The following is a 19,786-nucleotide window of genomic DNA, read 5'->3' as shown; positions in this document are numbered from 1 at the left end:
GTATTATTTAATGACTGCAAGGGTTTCATCACAAAGGTCTGAGACACATTTGATGATGTTCCCATATCATAATGTCTACGTATTTATCTTTGATGTCTTCAAAGAATAACCTCTGGTTGCACTGTTGCCAGCACCTGCATTTGCAATACATCCATTATTTATTAATTGCTATTGCCCTTCAGGAGATTTCAGAAGTAGGCAAAATAATACGAATTATGTTTTCTTCTAATCATAGCATTCCATTGTATCTCTCACAGTGGGTCCTTGAGGTGTAGTAATGTTTTTATCTTTTTATTTTAAAGACCCATACAATGTGATTGACACATAAGCTGACACAAGTTGGCATCCACTTTTCAATAAATACAAATTAAAACTGAAATACTAATTTGGTATCTAAAATAAATTTGTGCTCAATGTAACAATAGAACAGGATAACACATTTTCTGGTAGAGACTATCTAGTTGCAGATTCATCAGCTTTTGAGTACTCCCTAGGTAACAGAAGAAATCCCAAAACATTTCAGCAGTACCTCTGAGAAATGTGGCGCCATGCAGCTCCGCACTGATGCCATTCTACTTCGGAAATTATATGCAAAGGTTATATAGGCACCACTCCTGCACGCTGTCATTTGCTTTCAAGACTGTCTGCGTCCCCAGACACAGAGCCCCTAATGCATATTGGTAGACCGTGTACAGATTCATAGACTTAGGATCGTATTGATGTGTGGCATCCAATCAGACAATGGGGTGGATAGAAGGTTCGGTAAGGAATCTGTGACTAGATAGAGTCTCTACCAGAAAGAACGTAACCAAAGGTAAGTAATTTATTTTTCTAATGCAGACTTCTAGCCATCGATTCTTCACCTTTTGAATAGACACCAAAGTCCTACCTATTTGGAGTTGGGTCTGTGAATGGTCTAATACCAGAAAGTCTTGCAGGATTAAGAGGGCAAAATGCCCCTCCTGACAAACCTGACTATCTAGGCAATAGTGCTTTGTGATTGTATGTAGGGATGCCCATGTAGCATCTGCCAAATGTCTAGGACAGGGACTCAGCTTGCCAACGCAACGGCAGCAGCTCTTGCCCTGGCCGAATGAGCATGATCTAGCAGGAGATAGTTCTCTTCTGCGATGCCTTGTCCTTTTTCACTCCAAAGAATCCTACAAAGAGCTGATTGTCCCCCTGGTGTTCTGTGGCACGATCAATGTGTGTTGGGGTCCAAGCAAAGGAGTCTCTCCTTATCAGAGCAGTGTGGCAGGGCATTGAATGCCAGCAGGAGTGATGGTATGACTGATGTGGAAGAGCATCACAACTTTCAGCAGGAAGGTTGCCCGAGCCAGTAGAACCAATTTGTCTTGGAAGAAGGTAGAGTATGTTGGAGTGACACAGTCTGAAGCTCACTCTCGGGTGATGGCGAGAAGGAACAGAGTCTTAAGAGTCAGGAGCTGCAAGGGACAGCTGGTAAATGGCTTGAACAGAATGCACATCAGATAAGTTAGGACTATATTAAAGCCTCATTGAGAAATTACAAAGGCTGCCCTTTCAAAAATCGCATCACTGTGACTTAAAAAAGCAAGGGCTGATCTGGCACCTGTACAAATACCAAAAGGGCCCCATAGATGATCCTTAACTGTGACCAAAGCCTAGCCTGGCAAGAGACACAACATACAAGAAAATGTCAGATAACTTTGCCTTGGATAAGTCTAGTGTGTTCTACACCAAACCACAAATTTGTCCCAGGGATAGGCATATACAGTTTTTGTTGAGGGATACCGGCTGTTAAGATGACATCATAAACTTCCAGCAGAAAGTCAAAGGAGTTCAGTTGTCACACCTCAATCTCCAAGCATGAAGGTGGAGATTGTAAAGGCCTGGGTGCAGAACCCTGCCTTGCTGCTCCAACAGGCTGGGCAGCCTGATCAGAGGAGAAATGCTCAAGCCATTGAGTTCTGATTACCATACTCCCTGTGCCCAATCCAGAACCACTATGATTACTTGGTCCCGGTTAGTCTTGATCTTCTTGAGTACTAGGGTTGAAGTGTTATCAAGAAAAGGCATACAAAAGTTCTGAGGGCCATTTGAGACGGGATGCGTATAAGAGCAAGTGAATCCTTAGAAACAGGCAGAAGTTTTGTAATTGCACATTCTCAGCAGTGGCGAAGAGATCAAGCCAAAGTTCTCCCCATTTGCGGAAGAGATCTTGCGCCAGAAATGGGTGCAACTGCCATTCGTGATCCGCTAGGCACAAACGGTTGAGCTCATCCGACCTGATATTCAATGACTCTGGCGTTGGTTCACCATCAGGAAAATTCCTTGGTGGTCAACCATTTCAGAGGTGCAAGGCCTCCTGATGCAGGATCTGCAACCCCCTCCCTCCCTGTTTGGTGCAGTACCACATGGCAGTGGTGTTGTCTGTGAGTACCTCTACGAGCCTCTCCTTGATGGATGGTGTTAAAAATGGGGCCTCTAGTTGGCAGTGATTTCCACCCTGTCCAAGAAGGGACCCTCACTCTATTCAGGATAAAGGAGTCACACAGCTAAGATAACCCCTGCTCAGCCCCTTGGTAGCTTGGCTCAAGAAGTTAGGCTTATTTCAGAGGCAATGTGTAAACTGCATGTACACACACACACAGCCACACAGTAACACAGTGAAAACACCACAAAAGTACTCCACACCAGTTTTAAAAAATAGCCAATATTTATCGGAGTAAAACAAGACCAAAATGACAAAAATCCACCATACACAAGATACCAACTGGGGCTATCAAAATGAATGGTTTGACAGAGTCACTTTCAACAGTCCAGCACCACCCGTGAGGGGCGGCAGCCGGCCACGGAGTCATGTAGACCCTGTTTACAGTACCTTTGAAAACGATGTGGAAACAAAGACGTTACACGGAGTCAGGGAGGTGAGGCATCACTTGAGCCAGTGCAGCATCAGTTCCTTATTGCCATCGGGGAGGTGAGGTGTTGGTCCCTTACTGCTAGGCAGGAGAGGTGAGGCAGCTGTTCGTGACGGTTCCAGAGGAGGTGATGTGGTGCTGGTGGCGATGAATCAGTTCCTTATGACAAGGCGGGGTAGATGAAACCAGCAGGTCAAGACATGAGGCCTCAACTTTGCAGTGTCGCAATCACACCACGGGCCACATGTACTGTGGCGGACTCAGAGTCAGGTGCCACAGACGTCAGTGACACAGCACTCTGGACTCACGATGTAGCAGGACTTCGGAGGCACTGCGGCAGTTTCGGGCCTGCGTTGCAGGTCGCGGTCGTTGCACTCACCATGGGCCATGGCTTAGGTGCAGGCAGCGGCGAAGGGTCAAAGACTGGCACCAGTTCTGAAATCATTCTGGAAGTGGATACACTAGATTCTTCCTTTTTGCACCAGATCTAACTCCCAAGAGCCCAGGAACTGGATTTGGCACCACTTGGCAAGTCAGGACTTTCAGCAATAGAGCCCAGGCACTGGCAGGTGAAGTTTATGTATCTGAGACTTCTTAACAGGAGGCAAGCTCAGCAATGCCCTTGGAGGACCTTTAGAAGCAGGATGGAGAAAGGCAAGTTGAGACCTTTCGCTCCCAGGACAGAAGCAGAAGGCCAGCACAACAAAGCAACAGGCAGAGTGGCAGTCCTACAGCATCCAGCTCTTCTTCCTAGTAGAATTTTCCTCAGTTCTGAAGGACTCTAACTATGTGGTGTCAGAGGTCTAGTACTTATACCCAATTCTGTCTTTGAAGTAGACAAACTTCAAAGAGAAGTTTTTGTAGTGCACAAGACTCTGCCTTTCCCTACCCTGGCCCCAGACACACTCCAGGGGCTTGGGGACTGCTTTGTGTGAGGACAGGCACAGCCCTATTCAGGCGCATGTGTCAGCTCCTCCCACCACTCCAGCTCAGGAAGACCCATCGGGAAATGCAGATCACATCTCAGCTCCCTTTGACTGTCTAGAGTGAATGCAGAAACAGTCCAACTGTCATTCAGACCCAGACGTCTATTCATCAGGCAGGCAGTGGCACAGAATGGTTAAGCAAGAAAATGCCCACTTTCTAAAAGTGGTATTTTCAAACTCACAGTTCAAAAACCAACTTCACCAAAAGATACATTTTTAAACTGTGAGTTCATAAACCCCAAACCCTATATCCCTATCTCCTCACAATGGGAAATTACACTTAACAGATAATTCAAGGTAATTCAAATGTTACCCTATGGGAAAGTCCTTGCAATAGTGAAAAATGAGTTTAGCAGTATGTCACAATCAGGACATGATAAACAAACCAGTACATGTCCTACCTTTTAAAAACCCTGCCCTTGGGCCTACGTTAAAGGTGATGTACATGTAGTAAAATGGAAGGTTTGGGCCTGGCAAGTGGGTGCACTTGCCAGGTCGAAATGGCAGTTTAAAACTGCACACGCAGACACTGCAATGGCAGGCGTGAGACTTGTTTGCAGGGCTACACATGTGGATGGCACAATCAGTGCTACAGGCCCACAGGTAGCATTTGGTTTACAAACCCTGGGCACCTCTTGTGCACTGTACTAGGCACTTACAAGTAAACCACATAGGCCAATCATGGAGAAACTAATCACCAATACAATTTACACAGGTAGCACTTGCACTTTAGCACTGGTTAGCAGTAGTAAAGTGCACAGAGTCCTAAAGCCAGCAAACACAAAATTCTACACAGGATCAAAAACATGAGGCCAGATGCAAAAAGACAGGGGAAACAACGTCAATTGCTGACAGGTTTAACAGATGGAAGGCTTTCAGTGCCAAACGGATGGTCCGTAGTTTCATAAGGATGATGTGTGTCAATACTCCACCGGAGACTGAAACATCTGATATCCACCTCTTCCAAATAGCCACCTTAACACAGAAGTGATGCATCTGTCACCACTGTCAGGTCGGGGTGAGTAAGGGAGAGGGGTCTGCCGCTGACCAAATTGCAGTTCCAGCAGTCACCACTGAAGATCTTTTGCAGTCTACTCTGAAATCTGAACGTGGTCGGAGAGGGCTTTTTGATGTTGGCCCAGTGGGACTTCAGATCCTACTGCATAGCCCGCATATGCCACCTGGCATGCTCAACAGGTGCAAGAGAGGCCATCAGTCCCAGCAGCCTCAGAGTCGACCTCACTGAAATCCAAGAGTGAGGCTGAAAGTTTAGGATTGTAGCCTGAATGACCTGGACTCTCTATTTCAGGAGAAAGGCATAAAACCAAACTGAGTCCAGAATGGCTCCAATGAAATGGAGTCAGGTGTGGCTTTGTCACATTGATAGTGAATTCCAAGGAGGACAGGGGGTTCGCTGTAGTCTGGAGGTGGTTGAAGACTGCCTGGGGTGAACCTTCCTTCAACAACCAGTCATCGTGGTAGGGGATTACTGGCACCCATGAAACTTTTCTCAAAAAGAAAGGAACTGATGTCAGCGTGCAGAAGTGGTGCCTATATGGCCCCGTCCTTTCCAGATTGAGCAGCATCAGTGCAAAGCCTTACGGTGCCACCTTCTGACGAGCAGAGGTACTGCTGAAAAGTTTCCATATCCAGTCTTATGCCTAGGGAATATTCAAAAGGTGAGGAATCTGCAGTTAGAAATCCCTATCAGAAAATAAATTTAGCCACAGAAAAAAATATAATTATACCACTTACTTAGTGTCTGAGCCCATTTAATGGCTGTGCCAGTGTCTGATGCATTACCTTCTGCTAAACAGACAAGTTCTGGGCCAATCTTCCAGCCAATCAAAGGGTAAAGACCTTTACGAATACAAAATAAGTTGTAGTCAACATCAAATAGATATTTCAAAGATTATATTATACAATACAAGTGGGAAATACATAGGTAACAAATGATAAAGACAAAAGCTCACCTGGTCCACAGCACTGAGAAGCTGCTCTGGACCACTGTTTCTTCCCTCATGTTCTGTCCCTCATCCTTTAATACTATACTCGCCATTGATGATTCCCTGTGAATGTCCTGTACACACGTGTACATGTTGCTTGACCACCGGAATGTCTTCCTGTCTCAGTTACTCATTTCCCCATATCTGGCTGTATCACTCATCCAACACAACACCGTGACACATTACCCTTCTCTGACCACTTCCTGGCATGTTTCCCTGTCCATCCCATCATGGTTGCTTTTCCCATCCTCTTGACTGTCCTATTTATCATGCCATTTTCTCATGAGTCTCTCTTCTATCCTGTGTTACTCAAACAAATTACTACATTTTCTCTTCAAATAGTTTCTGCAGCACAGTTAATGCTCTGATCAGGCACTGTAGTTCTAGTCACAAGGAAGCGTGCCAATTTCAGTTCCCTCTTTTTTAGTTCTTTGATTATCCACATAACTTTTGTTATCACAAAGAGCCACATGGAAAGTTATGGGAAACCAGGTCTACTCATCCATGAGCCAAATTTCAGACTGCGGTGAAACTAGAGTACTGGGAGCACTATTTATTTTGTATTGAATGTATTTATAAAGTGTGAGCCTAGCTACAAAGTATAGCAGAGAGCTCTACAGCCGGATAGGAAACCCACAACGACAGCTATGAAGACAAGCAGGTATGTTAGCAAGGAGAACAATGAGCACATACACCTTCCAAAAACACCTGGAATATAGTTTCAGAATAGGGTTTGCCAGGTGGCTGCTAGGGATACAGATTAAGATGGTAAAAAAGGTTATGAAGATTTGGGTTTCTGCAGCTTTTCTGAACTGCAGCAGCGAAGGAGTTAGGATGAGGGGCAAAGGGGAGTCCAGAGTTCCTGGTTCATATGAAGTTTTGTGGCATGTGCTTCATCAGCACGTTATTGGATTTACTGCCTGTCATAGGCGTGCTGACAACAGTGGAGACACACTGGGCAGGTTGCATTTAGATACACGATAATTAAGTAGTCGCCGCAGTTACAACATTATTTGTTTTTATGGCTCTCTTCCAGTGTCCTTAAAGCATTGAAAACCCACAACACACTTGATGGAAGCTTGGCAGTCCAACTAAATGTGGCAGGTCGGATCTGACAGCGGACCAGGTTTGGGTGTTTTTAATTTTCAACATGGCTACTCTGAAGCTCAGTTAGAACTGCTAAAGCTGATAACATGCAAAGCACATACAGATGCCGATCAAGACCCCACTAATATTGCAGATTTCAATCAGATGCACGGTCAATCGTTGTATCACGTAATGAACTGTAAAAGAAAATTGAGCAAAATGTCCTGGGGGATCTTTCCTTAAGTATTTTTTTATTTTCATTTTGGGGGGTGTTGTATTGGTTAAAACATAGCCCAACTGGCAGCTTCCAATGATTGTTGTGTGATACATTTTATGAGGAAGAACAGTGCAGCACTTTTCGATATACCCACAAATGAAGAGCATTTTACTTGCATATCCATAAATACAACAATAAAATAGATGTAGTATTTCAATTTACCTCCTATAGATGTATGAAGTGTATCCCCAGTATTAATGGCCATAAAAGTGCCTGTTCCCATGGTGAGTTTAACATTTCCGATGTCAAAACAGCATTCTCCAAACATAGCCGACTGCTGGTCGGCTACCTGTAAAAGAAATGGTTCAAGTGTTCAACCACACTTTAGGCACAGCTCCTTTGAACACAGAACAACATTCTTGCTTAAAAATCAAGTTTGCAAAGAAAAATTACTCCAAAATATCTTTAAAATTCTTTGAAATCAATCAGCATTTTGTCATAGTTCCAAGTTATGCCACAAACTAAGCAAGGGGTCAAGTTCATAGAACAATGTATATATGTTTTCTATTTGTAGAGCACAAACCTAACTCCGCTAAGGGGGGAGGGGGATGATCTCAGGAAGATACACTTGTGTTCCATGTCCCATAACACTGCCTGAAATATTTGTTACTCACCCCTAGAACAAGCCTTACAGCCCTAAGGCAGGGTGCATTAGATTACAGGCTAGGACATGTATACATGGGCAAATATGGCCCTACTATGTATATGATGATTCTGAGACATAGTAAGTGATCAGCGAAGCCATTTTAAATATATGTGCAAGACGCTGGTCAATAGGAATTCCCCAGCTACATGATGGCTTCACTGAAACTAGTATTAATTAACCCTCACTGATTCCAGTGATGGATTTAATAATACATGCACTCAGAGGGCACAATACTTACCAAGTACTGGTGTTCTAACTGACTAGTTCTAGCCAGTCTGTCACCAGCAGACTGGTTTCTAACCCCCAAGGCTGACAGACTTTGCTCTCTGGCAGTCAGGAACAAAGCATTCTCTGGTAGGGGTGTTAACACACCCCTCCCAGCAGGATGACCTCAAATCTATTCCAAGGCAGGAGACTTCAAAGATCTGGCTTCCCTCAGAACGGAAATGCCAACCCACTCCCCCACACCAGGGCCCATTTGGCATTTGGACATGTGAGAAAATGAGCTATGCAGGAGGCGTGTAGCACTGCCAGGCTGGACACACCTCTAGGGCGACCAGCCTGATATGAACATAACCTTAGGATTTCCTCCATCTTGTGGATGGTGAAATTAGGCATTTTGGGACAATGTATTGCCCTTTCCCCAAAGGAAATGGCCATCCAGGGGACATAGTGACCCCAAGGGTATGTAGCCCATCGACTACTACACTTCACTCCCCTTAACGCTCCTAAATCGAGTATTTAGGGGACCCCCTGATACCAGGAAAGTAGATCTTCGCTGGACATAAAAGAAGGAGTGGACAAGAAGCCTGCTGACCCAAGAACCGAGAAGTACGACTGACTTGGTACCAACTGTGCAAGCTGCACCTGACCTTTATGGAGCAACTAACCTGTCTTGACACTGCAGCCTCCAAGAAACCGGGAGAGCTGCCAGTGCTTCGCAAATCGCCAAGAACTCCCTTGGAACAGAGGAGCTGCTTCACTGCATCTGCAGGCACCCAAAGAAGAACTGTGAGGACCCAGGACCACCAAAATCTGATGCTGGACATTATCACTGCACCAGAGCCTCCTAGCCCAAGCTGAAGTGGGCCAACAGTGTCAGTGTGGTTCCCAGGCCCTTCAGAGACGAAGCCCTCCTTCAGTTCGCCCACAGTGGAGTTCCTGACGGCAGCTGCAGCCTCTGAATGAAGGCCCCCGCAACTGCAACCGCCTCCGGTGATGGAAACCCACTGCACCTCTGCACTCAGACACCCCAGACCGAGGAGAAGAGAACCATTGGTTTCCATACATCCACTTGTTGGTTCAGCCGGGCTGGTCCCTAAGTCGATGCCTGCAGCCTGTTTCTGTGGGACCTCTCTATCGCGACCGCCACCTGTGACAGGAACCTGATGGTCCAAGATACCTCTGCACCTGACCGCCCCGGACGGAGAAGAGGACCACAGGTGTCTCTATGTCCCCGAGCATCTCAATACTTGAACCCCCTTGGTAGTTCACCCAGCTGGACTTCCAGTCGCTACACGCAGCCTGTGTGACCGGCTGCCCTGTGTAAGTCAACGGGGATCGGTCCAAAGCTGAATTGCACCACTGCAGCCGGCTGCCCCAGTGCTGCCCAAGGTGTCCTATTGGTGTGGCCTAGGGCCCTGCCCTGTACTCACCTTAAGTCCATATGCAGTATATGTTTTTCCCCCAGAGGATAACATCACTGCTCCACAAATTGCACTGTCAACTTTTAAAAACTGTAAAATTTCATAACTAGTAAAGCACTTACCTGATTCGGATGATCTTGGTTTATCTATATTTAAATAGAAGTATGTGTTATTGTAATAAATTGGTGTTAGATTTCTTTATTTAGTGTGTGGCTCACTTACTGCCCATGTGTAGGCATTACATGCTTAGCACTACCCTCAGATATGTCGAACTGCACGCCCACACTGCCACAAAAGAAAGCATTTGGGGTGTTATTTGTGCCTCTGTAATTCCGCTGGGGTTTGTCTGGACTCTTTACAAAGTGTACATCTATTTGGTCCACTATATAAAGAGCCAGCTCCCTACGGATGGCTGGCTGAAATGGCTTTTCTGATATTAAAACTCAGAAGATTCAGCAATGATTATCTCTAAGAGATTGCCAGTCACAGGGTCTCAACTCTGCATGGTGCATGTCCTACCCTGTTGGTGCAGCCCATGGCATCAGACTCATGGAAATAGGAGTACATGCAGTGCTTTGGCTGATCTCAGCACATTTCCTGGTGCGAGCAGGGTTAGGCAATGCTACCAAGTGAGGTTATTGCCAGCCAGATCACGGACTCTAGCAGTAAATTTCTTCTTATCAAATAACTGCAGTGACTGAGGACTCGGGACTGACTCATGATTCTGAGGCTTGGGAACTGATAATGCACGGAAGCCACAGCACTCCTTGGTGGTGGTGGGGATTCAGTGCTGTGGGCACTCCAACTCTTACCTAGTGTCCTTAGGCACAGACTTCTGACTCGCATCACTCAGTATGTCCCTTGGTTTTGCTTTTGATCTGGTGGGTGCATTGCGCTCACCGGTTGCAGAGAGTTTACAAGGGCACTACCTCAAACTTGTGCAATCAGTACACCAGGAGAATAAGAGGAATCCTACTCAACTGATTCACTGCAGTTGAACGAAGGTGAGGAGCACCTCCCTCTTTCTGGAAACCAGGAGAGACAACCTCGAATATTTTCCAGGCAGCAGGATAAGCAGAGGTGGGTGTCAGTTCGAGTATCGGCTGGGAAAAGATGGCACGTCATGAAATAAAGAAATCCAATATAGAGTTACCTCTGTGTGATCAGGTTCTTGAACTGATGCAGAGAAATTGACAATATAAACTAACTTAACATGAAATGTATGAAGCTTAGCAGGGCAGATTTAGTATACACTGCAACAAGCTGCCCAGCATCGTGATCACTATGCACTACCAGCATTTTTCTCAATGACTGCAATTCCAGTGTCAGAAACGTTACCCAGGGACTCTGAAAATGCTCATAGCACCAAACCGGCATGGCCTGAAGAAAAGTTACTTGGGGCAGACTGAGAATCAATTTAAGGGTGGAGAGGTGGTACAGGATACAAACAACAAAATACAGAAGACAAATGAATCAGAGGAGGAAGTGGAACAAGTATGTCAGAAAAGTGAAAGAGAAGGGGCTGGGTGAGATGGTGAAGTAAAAGACAAGGGGACACAAAAGATGATTTTATATGGTTAAGGAACGCTAAAGGGTGGAAAAGTGGAAGTAGAGGCAGCAAGTGTGATGCGAAAAGAGGTTGAGGCAGACCAGCCAGCTTCTAAACGTTTTTCCCTGTGGGAGAAGAGGGGATGAAGCCTTGGAAAGAGGCAGGGTGTTTCTGCTGAGAACAGCTTGATAGGTACTTCTACTCTCACTAGGGCCCCTTCCAAAAAAATAAAAAAGCAAAAGCTGCTATCACTATGTCCAGATGATGTTTTAAAACCTGCAATGGACACCAGCTGCACAGACAAGCAGACATAAGCTAGAAACCTCCTCAGAGCAGGGATTTCCATCCCAACATGCCTTATACAGTGCAATATTGGCTCTTGACCGGGAGACCAGATGAAGAGTGGCAATGTTGTGTGACACACAATGGCACTGTGCAAGTTGGTAGGTCTGGTTAAAGGATTCACATTGAGGGTACATAGGTCTCCCCACTGCAAAAGGGGTTCACTGCAATTTCCTTGTGCAAAATTAGTTGATGGAAAGAAGGCCACTACTCTATTTTAGCAAGGACAAACACACTCAAAGAAGACAAACATTGCAGTGGAATTTTCCCTGTGGAGTTGATTAACAGACCAATATTTTGCACAGTTGCCTAAACAGGCACGGAAGAGATGTAGAAAGCCTCTCAGATAAGAGCCTCTTATGTGCCGTTGAGCTTTTTTGGAGATCAACAGCGTTGAGCGGAGATTATGTCATAACTGCTTAGAGGGAAATGGAAGCCATCTTATCGTGCCTTTGTGGCTAAATGGGGGCCAAAGTACCCATTCTCACTGGATGAGCCTCCACTGGTTTAGTCACTACGGAAAACAAAACAGGGCCATGTGAAGGGATCCCTCCTCTTCATGTTTCCCAGAGTCACTCCCCATGTCTTCCCTCTCTTGCAGGCCTGACACTATGTCCCCCAATCCAAGAACTTAAATAAGTCAGGTGAGGGAGGAACCATGGTGTCTGGGAGTGGAAAGCTTGCATTGGAAATGTTTTAGGCCTGTGCCAACGAGAAGACAGTGGTGATGGTGCAGGCACCATCTATAGAGGATCTGAAGGTGCTGCAGGTTTGGAAACCAGATGCAAGAGGAGAAAGCAGGCACCTGGAGCAGGAGGCAGTACTGGAGGAACCAAGGAGATTCGGGAGCCAGAGGTAGTGGAACCCATGCCAAAGTTGTAAGATTGCCACGAGTTAATTAAAAAAAGAACTCCTTAACATGAAAAAAACCTCTTCACGAAAATCTCAATGAGAACAGCAACTTTGTTTTCTCTTTATTATACCTCAGACTTGAGCAGAAGCCCCTACAGGATTGGTAGGAATGCCCTTGTCTTGGGCAGGTAAGGTATATGAGAGGGGGGAAAAGGCTCTATATCCCCCAGTCATGATAAACAAACAGTTAGTCGGAACCACTTCCCCAACAGTACCTTGGTCAGTTCACCTGCTCCTAGCTTTACGTTTGTCAGATACACTGGCACACTATCTAGAAGTAGTTTCTATGACATGCAGAATTCTGTAAATAGTAATTCATTTCTATATGTGTTTTCTGTAAATAGTAATTCATTTCTATATGTGTGCCAAGTTGTTGACACCCACAGAGCATTGTGAAGGTGTTGTATGTCTACAAATCAACAGGTTTATCTCATGGAAAGGTTGACATGTACCTACCAAAGCCATTATTGGTATGGAAACACCAAATATACTTGCATCAACTGATCCAAAGTTGTGACTGTAAGTGAAAAACAAAAGGTTCATAAATTCAGTCATAAACATACCTGTACAGTAAAATGTAGCCAGTGTTAAACTAATCAGTGTTTAACAGATAGCAAAATACAGTTGCGTATGAATAAAAAAAAAATGTAACCAAACACAAGGGAGTGGTAAGCGTTGGCAAGGAATATTAGCAGCAGCTGTTAGGTGCACAAGTGAGCACGCATGGTGTTCTGAAGAGTCCAGTGGCAGTCTTACACATAGTGCTCCAGGCCACAACGGGCGTATGTATCTGCTTTTTGCGCCCTGGGCTCTATGGTATTATAGAATGAGCTGCAGACGCTTGTGCAGCCACTTCTGTAATGATAGCACTGGCGCACACATAGCGCAAGCACTATCCTGAAAGGGAGCCCCTTGATTTGCATGGAGACCTGGCCACATACAAATGAGGGAATAACTTTACCTCTGTGTCCACACCGTATTACCGACGCAAGCGCAGAAGCAAACATGCCTTAGACGGCACACTGACAGTGTGCTACAAAACGATTGCCCAGTCAGGATGATCCCTAAGAGCAGCACTCACAAAGGATGAAAGGGGGTCTCATGGACCTCTACTGCCAGACTACTCCTTGCAGGTAGATACAGTCACTCATTGCACTTGCCTGCAGGGGGTCTCTATCCTCTCTTTGAAGTGCAGGCGGGATACCACCTGCATAGAGAAACACAGAGTGACTTTGAAGCAGCTACTGTGTATTTCAATGAATATGCTGCCCAGGGCAGCTCAGGTTTGTGGCTGTCCTGAGTGCAGTGCATTCATTGTAATGGGGCGCACTGTCTCTTTTTGTACCTGATGCACCTGCTTAAAGGCACGCAGTGGCAAAAACAAGGACAGTGCACCCTATTTGTAATACAAGCCCAGTGTATATTAAAGTGGCCCTTCAGGAAAAGATTTTAATGTACTGCAAACATGAATCAAAGGTTTGCCACTGTTTGAGGGCATTCTTTATTCATGGGACACATCGTTATTTCATTTTATGCAATCTTCAGTATAATAATGACTACGGTTAGGTTGTAATAATTTGCTCAGTAAAACCAAAGAAAAAGAATAAAAAAGTACAAAAGGTTACAGTTTTTTCACCAAGGCAGACAGACCCCTCCCTCTACATGGGTGAAAGAAATTTCAATGTGTTACAAATGACTATTTAGAATTTCTGGTGATTACATACTATGTTTACATTAATAAAAATTCCTTGATACAAGTATTCTATTTCATGGACAGCGCCAAAAGTATGCCAAACTAGTGAGAAGCACAAATAGAGATGAAAAAGAGAACTCCAGAAAGTAAACTTCTAATTGAGGATACTTAATATAAAATCAAAACAAAGTTGAGATAAACGAAAAAAGTCCAAACCCAATTACAACCAAGATGGACTGCACTCATGGTGCAGCAAACAGCATTAAAGACAAACCCAGAACAAAACATGGCCAATGCCTAGTGAATTGGCTGTTTGCAGGCAGCTGTACAATGACAGGCAGAAGCAGTGCTCAACTTGTGCTCGTTGTTTCCGATGCGGAGCACAGGCACTTATTTATTAGGGTCAGCACTTATTTTTCTGCCTCAAGCATTTACTGCGAGCAAAAGACACATACGGGAAAGACAGAGGAAGAGAAAAACGAAAAAGCATCACAATGTGAGAAAGTAGAAAGTTGCAAGAGTGCGCTGAAGGGGCATGGAGTGGCTGTAAATGGATTGAAAAGACCTGAGATGGCTTCAGGATTACCCTGCCTCAGTATTCCGTGTTCGCACATTTAATTGCAAAAGCCGCATGTTTAAGAGGAGGACTTTGGGCACCGGCACAAATTAAGCACTGGCCAGTAGATGTTTGCTGTGCTGTAGCAGAAAGTCAAGGAAGGAGGTGAGGCCTCCCAGAGGCTTTAATGATTGCTTAGTATGTGAGAGTGCCCCACTTTTCCTCAGTTTGTCCTCAAATTATTGACAGCAGTTCTGGGAGAACGTAGTGGGACGCATGGAGGAGGTGTTGCTTTTTGCAGGAAAGTGAAGGCTGGTCCATGTTGGAGATGGTGAGCTGGCTGTCCCCTTTGTACAAGTGCTCCCAGACCTCAACAGCAGCCGCCAAGGACAAAGAGCATGGATAAATCCAGTGCAGTGGGATACGAGACGAAAACGAGAGAGCGTTCAGCTCTCACACCGTGCTGGAAGTGGGAAGATGTGACCAAAACAACAGGTCTGTCCATCGGCCAGAGGGATGAGTGTTACTATAGATCCACCGGGAAGAGATTTTGTAGTACACCTCGAGATAAACTGCCACTTTGGCTACTCGATGGACAAGAGAATTTTGATTTCTGGATGGCCAAAATGTTGATGAGCAAGGTTAACAAGAATCGTCCGAGGATGCATTATGATGGCTCAAATCAAGTGAAAGGTAAATTAGATATGAAAACTGCTTTCCCGCTACAAAACACAGTATCTATCTTCAAACAGTCACTAAAGTCAACAAAGTGCAAACTCGCCAAGAGGAAGCGATGAACTAGCCTCATCAGTTGGCTCAGGAGAAGAAACGGAGTGGCCTCAAAACTTCTGATATTGCAGTAGAATTGGTTAAAAAGCCTAGTTAGGAACACTGCATATTGTAGTGGAAGGGGCAAAGAAACTCCCGAACACACTTTTTGAGGATATCCACCTTAATTTGGGGATTGCTAATCTCCTAGCAACTTTTTTACTTGCTCCAGTTATTTCATCCTCAGGGACTATTGTGTTTATGGGCTTCCTCACTTTACCCTGTCCTGTCCCTGAAGGTCCCAGCTGACATCCTTCACTTGATTATGCACTTCTCTATTGTCAATATACAATGAGCCTACCCTTAAATTTCAAAGAAGTTGCCGGAACAATGTGCCCATATACAATGAATTTTATCAAGTTGCAGATGGTTGGTAATCTGCTTCATTGCTTCACTTCTGTTGAGCTCTGCTTGCAAACAATCTTCAGTAAAATGATCTTAATTCCCTGGAAGTCGTACCTTTTCTGATTCCTGAATCCCTTCATCTGGCTTTCGTTGAACAAGAAGGCGCCTCTTTTAACCATTATGTCTTGTATTTGATGTACTTATCTACAATGTGATAAAAGTACATGGATGAATTGGAAGAAAGGTAACAAGGAAGCCAACTCCTTAATTTTTTATACATATTTTTAACCACTCCTCACAGTCTGTTTTTTCAGTGTATTGTCTCACTGCCTAGTGTAGCACTAACTATACCCTCTCCCAGCATATGGACAGAGACTGAGGATGTTCCCACACACCACCTGAATTTGCTTTTCTTTTGGAAGAACTTTAGTGTGAAGATAAAGGGGGTTATTCCAACTTTGGAGGAAGTGGTAATCCGTCCCAAAAGTGACGGTAAAGTGACGGATATACCACCAGCCGTATTACGAGTCCATTATATCCTATGGAACTCGTAATACGGCTGGTGGTAAATCCGTCACATTTGGGACGGATTACCACCTCCTCCAAAGTTGGAATAACCCCCATAGTGTTATACTGAAGGGGGCTTGCAAATCAAAATAGTGAATTTGTTCCTATATTTTAGAGGTATTCACTTGTGTTTGCTTTGTTCAGTGTTTTAGGTCTAGTGTAACTCTTAAAAATCCTCCAAAATTATGGTGAATTACCACAGTGTGCATCATTGCCACATAAAAGACTTAACTTTAAAAGCAAGTAAAATAATCTGGGAATCACTATTGTGTCTTGCAAACAAAAATTGAGGGGGGCATGAATATTCTGATACAGTACTAAGTGGGTCAATTTGCTTTTTTATGGGTCCTATGAAAAAAAATATTTTTTCTAATGTTTATAGGTTTAAGTAATGCACTTTTACTTGTCCTGAACTCGCTATTGTAAATGTAGTGTAGTACGCCAAGGGATGATGAAACAATTCCCTCACTAAAGACCTTTTTTGATGAACAGACATTATTTTTGTTCCGTCTCTATTTCTAGGTCATTTGTTCAATTGACATAATCAGACAGCTATTGGTTCTGATTACTTATAAACAAACTGCCTCAAAGAAAGTGATCATCCTTAATTGTAACCTTGCAACTTAAAATCTGTAACAATATAAAATGTATTATCTGTTTGAAACTGTTAATATATAAATTGCTGCCAACAAATAATGTTATCATGCTTAATTACAAACTTGTAACTTGAAATTTGTAACAAAATGTAATTTATTATTTGTTTGAAACTGTTCTTATGTAAATAGCTGTCAACCGATTGGGTCTAGGTCACGCTATTTATAACTGCAAAATAAATTAATAATAATGAATGTAAGTGCATGGCGATGGGGTACACTCAATTCTTTGATGAAACATGGGGTACTTTATTCATGGAAAGACATACAGATATACATTGGTCTCCTTAGGAGAGTGCACCAGTCCTTGGGCTCTGGAGCCGAGGTTTGTTGTGATGGGACACACTTGAGTTCTTGAAGGGGATCTGCATGTGGAAAGGATCCTAAATCCTGACTTTAAAGAGTGGCTTGCCCAAAAGGCTCAGCTCTATGCTGCTGTACCCGGAAAGAGGAGTAGTAAAATGTGGCAGACAAAAGTAACTGCTGCAGTTACAGTGGAAGTTCCTCAAACATTTTCTATATTAACAATGGATTTTGAAACTGGAGGCCTGCCTGCTTAAGTAGAAACTTCAGAGCTGAAGACTCAAGTCACTGTCATATATGCGTAAAGATTTGAGGGAAGACTGCCAGAACCCCTTTCAACCATAATACAGGGCTTCAGTCCGGGGACTGTGATGGATTTTGAACAATGTTTGTGTGATGCAACCCCTTTCTCTTTCCTTTTGCCTTGATTATGGTTGCTGATGATGTGGACTGGTGTGGGATGAAATAAGGATCCCCATAGACTCACATAGGAGCATTTACTGTACTTTACAATATTTGAAATTGTGTCGCTCTTTCACACCAACTCCCCTTCTTGAATTTCCTTTTTCAGTAGGGAAGGGTCGGAGAGTTTTGATAAAATACAGCAACAGATGGTCGGAAGAGTGCAGAAAGAGCAGTAGTCATGGAGAAGGTGACTGATGGGCCTGGAACGCATGGTGAAAAACCTTCAGCAGAAAATTCAGCGGTCCACAGAGCTGAGAAATTATGTGACCTGGACAAAAAATTGAGGGGCCTACACTGGCCTGAAAAGGCATGGTGGCTGAAGGTGAAGGTGAAAGAGTCACAGTTAGTTTTTCATCCCGATCCAAGTTCTCCAGTAAGAAGAGTGAAGGGGATGCAAGACAACTTGCTGTGGTGGAATTGGGGTTAGCAGAACATTCCAGTGTATAAAACCAGAGAATCACTAGTGGCTGAGTGTGAATTAGAACAAAAGGAGTGCCCATTCATTAAAATCCCAAAAGATCTGAACAACTCCATAACCATCACTGTGAGGGCCACAGGAGGATAAGCAGGCCACTGAGCACTTTCTGAATACCACTGACAGTGGGTCTGGAAGAAGTGGCGGATCAACCTGGGCAGAGGGTGACGGTGGCAGGAGAAAGCAGATGACTAGAGTTTAGACAGAGGGAAATTTCGAGGGGAGAGACCTAACAAGGAACCAGACGAATAAACATAAAAGATGAAGGCAAGTTACTGAAAACGTTTTAATGAATTTATGACTCAGAAAAGTAAAGGCAAGGCTAACAAACATAACAGTTATTTAAAATAGCTGTTATATTGCCCAAGCAATTGAACGTATTTGAGCATTATCAGAGGAGGTGCCATGGAAATAAATTCAGGGATTACAAAACTAGATATTTCATTTTACTTGGGAGTGGGGAAAAAAACAAGCGAGAACAGGAAGGCACTTATGCCTTCCAGACAGAAGTGAAGACTATTGTGTCCTGAAGTTGAACAATACTAGCACATGGTTCAAGGAAGGTAATTAAGAACTGGATACCCAAGACTCTGAACAGCACATATTATTCAATAGCATCTCAGCTATTGTGTGGACGTTTGTGGCTACCAAAACCACTTTGCCTTGACCTCTCTATAATGACCAGATTACAACACCTTTTTAAGACCATGAGATAGGCTAACTGATGTATCACTGACTACACATCCAGTCCCTTTGATATCCATTTACATTAACCTTGAATCAGCACAGACAAAGACTAGGTGAACATTTAGAGTAAGCAGATAAGTGAAGGATGCAGAGTAATAATGGACACGTTCATAAAGGATCACATGAAATTATTTGAGCCATGTAAATGTGAATTAGGCATGATGGATGGAGAAAACTTTCACTATTTCCAACTTGGTTACAGGGTCATGGCATTAATAATATGCGCTTGAGCCACTAGACAATTTAAAGTATTTGAAAACTATATGGTTCATTTTATTGACACTAGAGGTCTGGTGTCTTTACAATATTCACAACCCAACCCACTTAGCACAATGAATTTGTGAACAGAGGGACAGAATAGGGTGGGAACAACAATATAGCTGGAAGCAAGATTAATCAGTGCAAGGATATAAGGGGTAAAAGAACACAGTTTTTTGGTTTCGAACTGAAAAAGCTCTATCTGGTTCAATTATGCCTCTATTTTTAAGCTGCTTGATAACTTAATAAATACAAATTCGTTATTGCTCATGTACGATCAATTATTATCCAAGTAGACATGGCACATGTATGGGTGATCATTTGCTGAACATGACCAACCTGATAATGATACTGAACATGGAGATCAGGACAGTCTCAGCCTGAAAAACTTGGAGTGGCTGTTACTTGGCAATTCTTTTAGTAGAGTGTTGGTTATCTCTTCCCCTCCTGCCCCAATTTTTTAAAGTCAGCTTTGCATTCCACTTTTAAGAAAACACTTTAGTACACTTGAGGTAATAAGAGATTAGCACTATGTGGGCCATG

General features: G+C 43.9%; 1 protein-coding gene across 3 annotated transcripts in view; it reads right to left on the bottom strand.

Annotated features, from left to right (window-relative positions):
- GK5 (glycerol kinase 5) overlaps nucleotides 1-19,786 on the bottom strand; it is a 252,107-nt gene that overhangs the window by 89,377 nt on the left and 142,944 nt on the right. For 2 of the 3 annotated variants that reach the window (XM_069213924.1, XM_069213926.1), the window contains exons 9-11: nucleotides 12,810-12,870; nucleotides 7,421-7,547; nucleotides 5,645-5,749 (exon numbers count right to left, since the gene is read on the bottom strand). In XM_069213924.1, coding sequence (XP_069070025.1) covers nucleotides 5,645-5,749; nucleotides 7,421-7,547; nucleotides 12,810-12,870 — 293 coding nt within the window. The remainder of the gene's footprint in view (nucleotides 1-5,644; nucleotides 5,750-7,420; nucleotides 7,548-12,809; nucleotides 12,871-19,786) is intronic. The other variant, XM_069213925.1, reaches the window with a different exon arrangement.

The sequence above is a fragment of the Pleurodeles waltl genome, chromosome 11 (genome assembly GCF_031143425.1).
Source record: "Pleurodeles waltl isolate 20211129_DDA chromosome 11, aPleWal1.hap1.20221129, whole genome shotgun sequence".
Taxonomy (NCBI): Eukaryota; Metazoa; Chordata; class Amphibia; order Caudata; family Salamandridae; genus Pleurodeles; species Pleurodeles waltl.
This window is presented reverse-complemented; position numbering and strand designations above follow the sequence as displayed.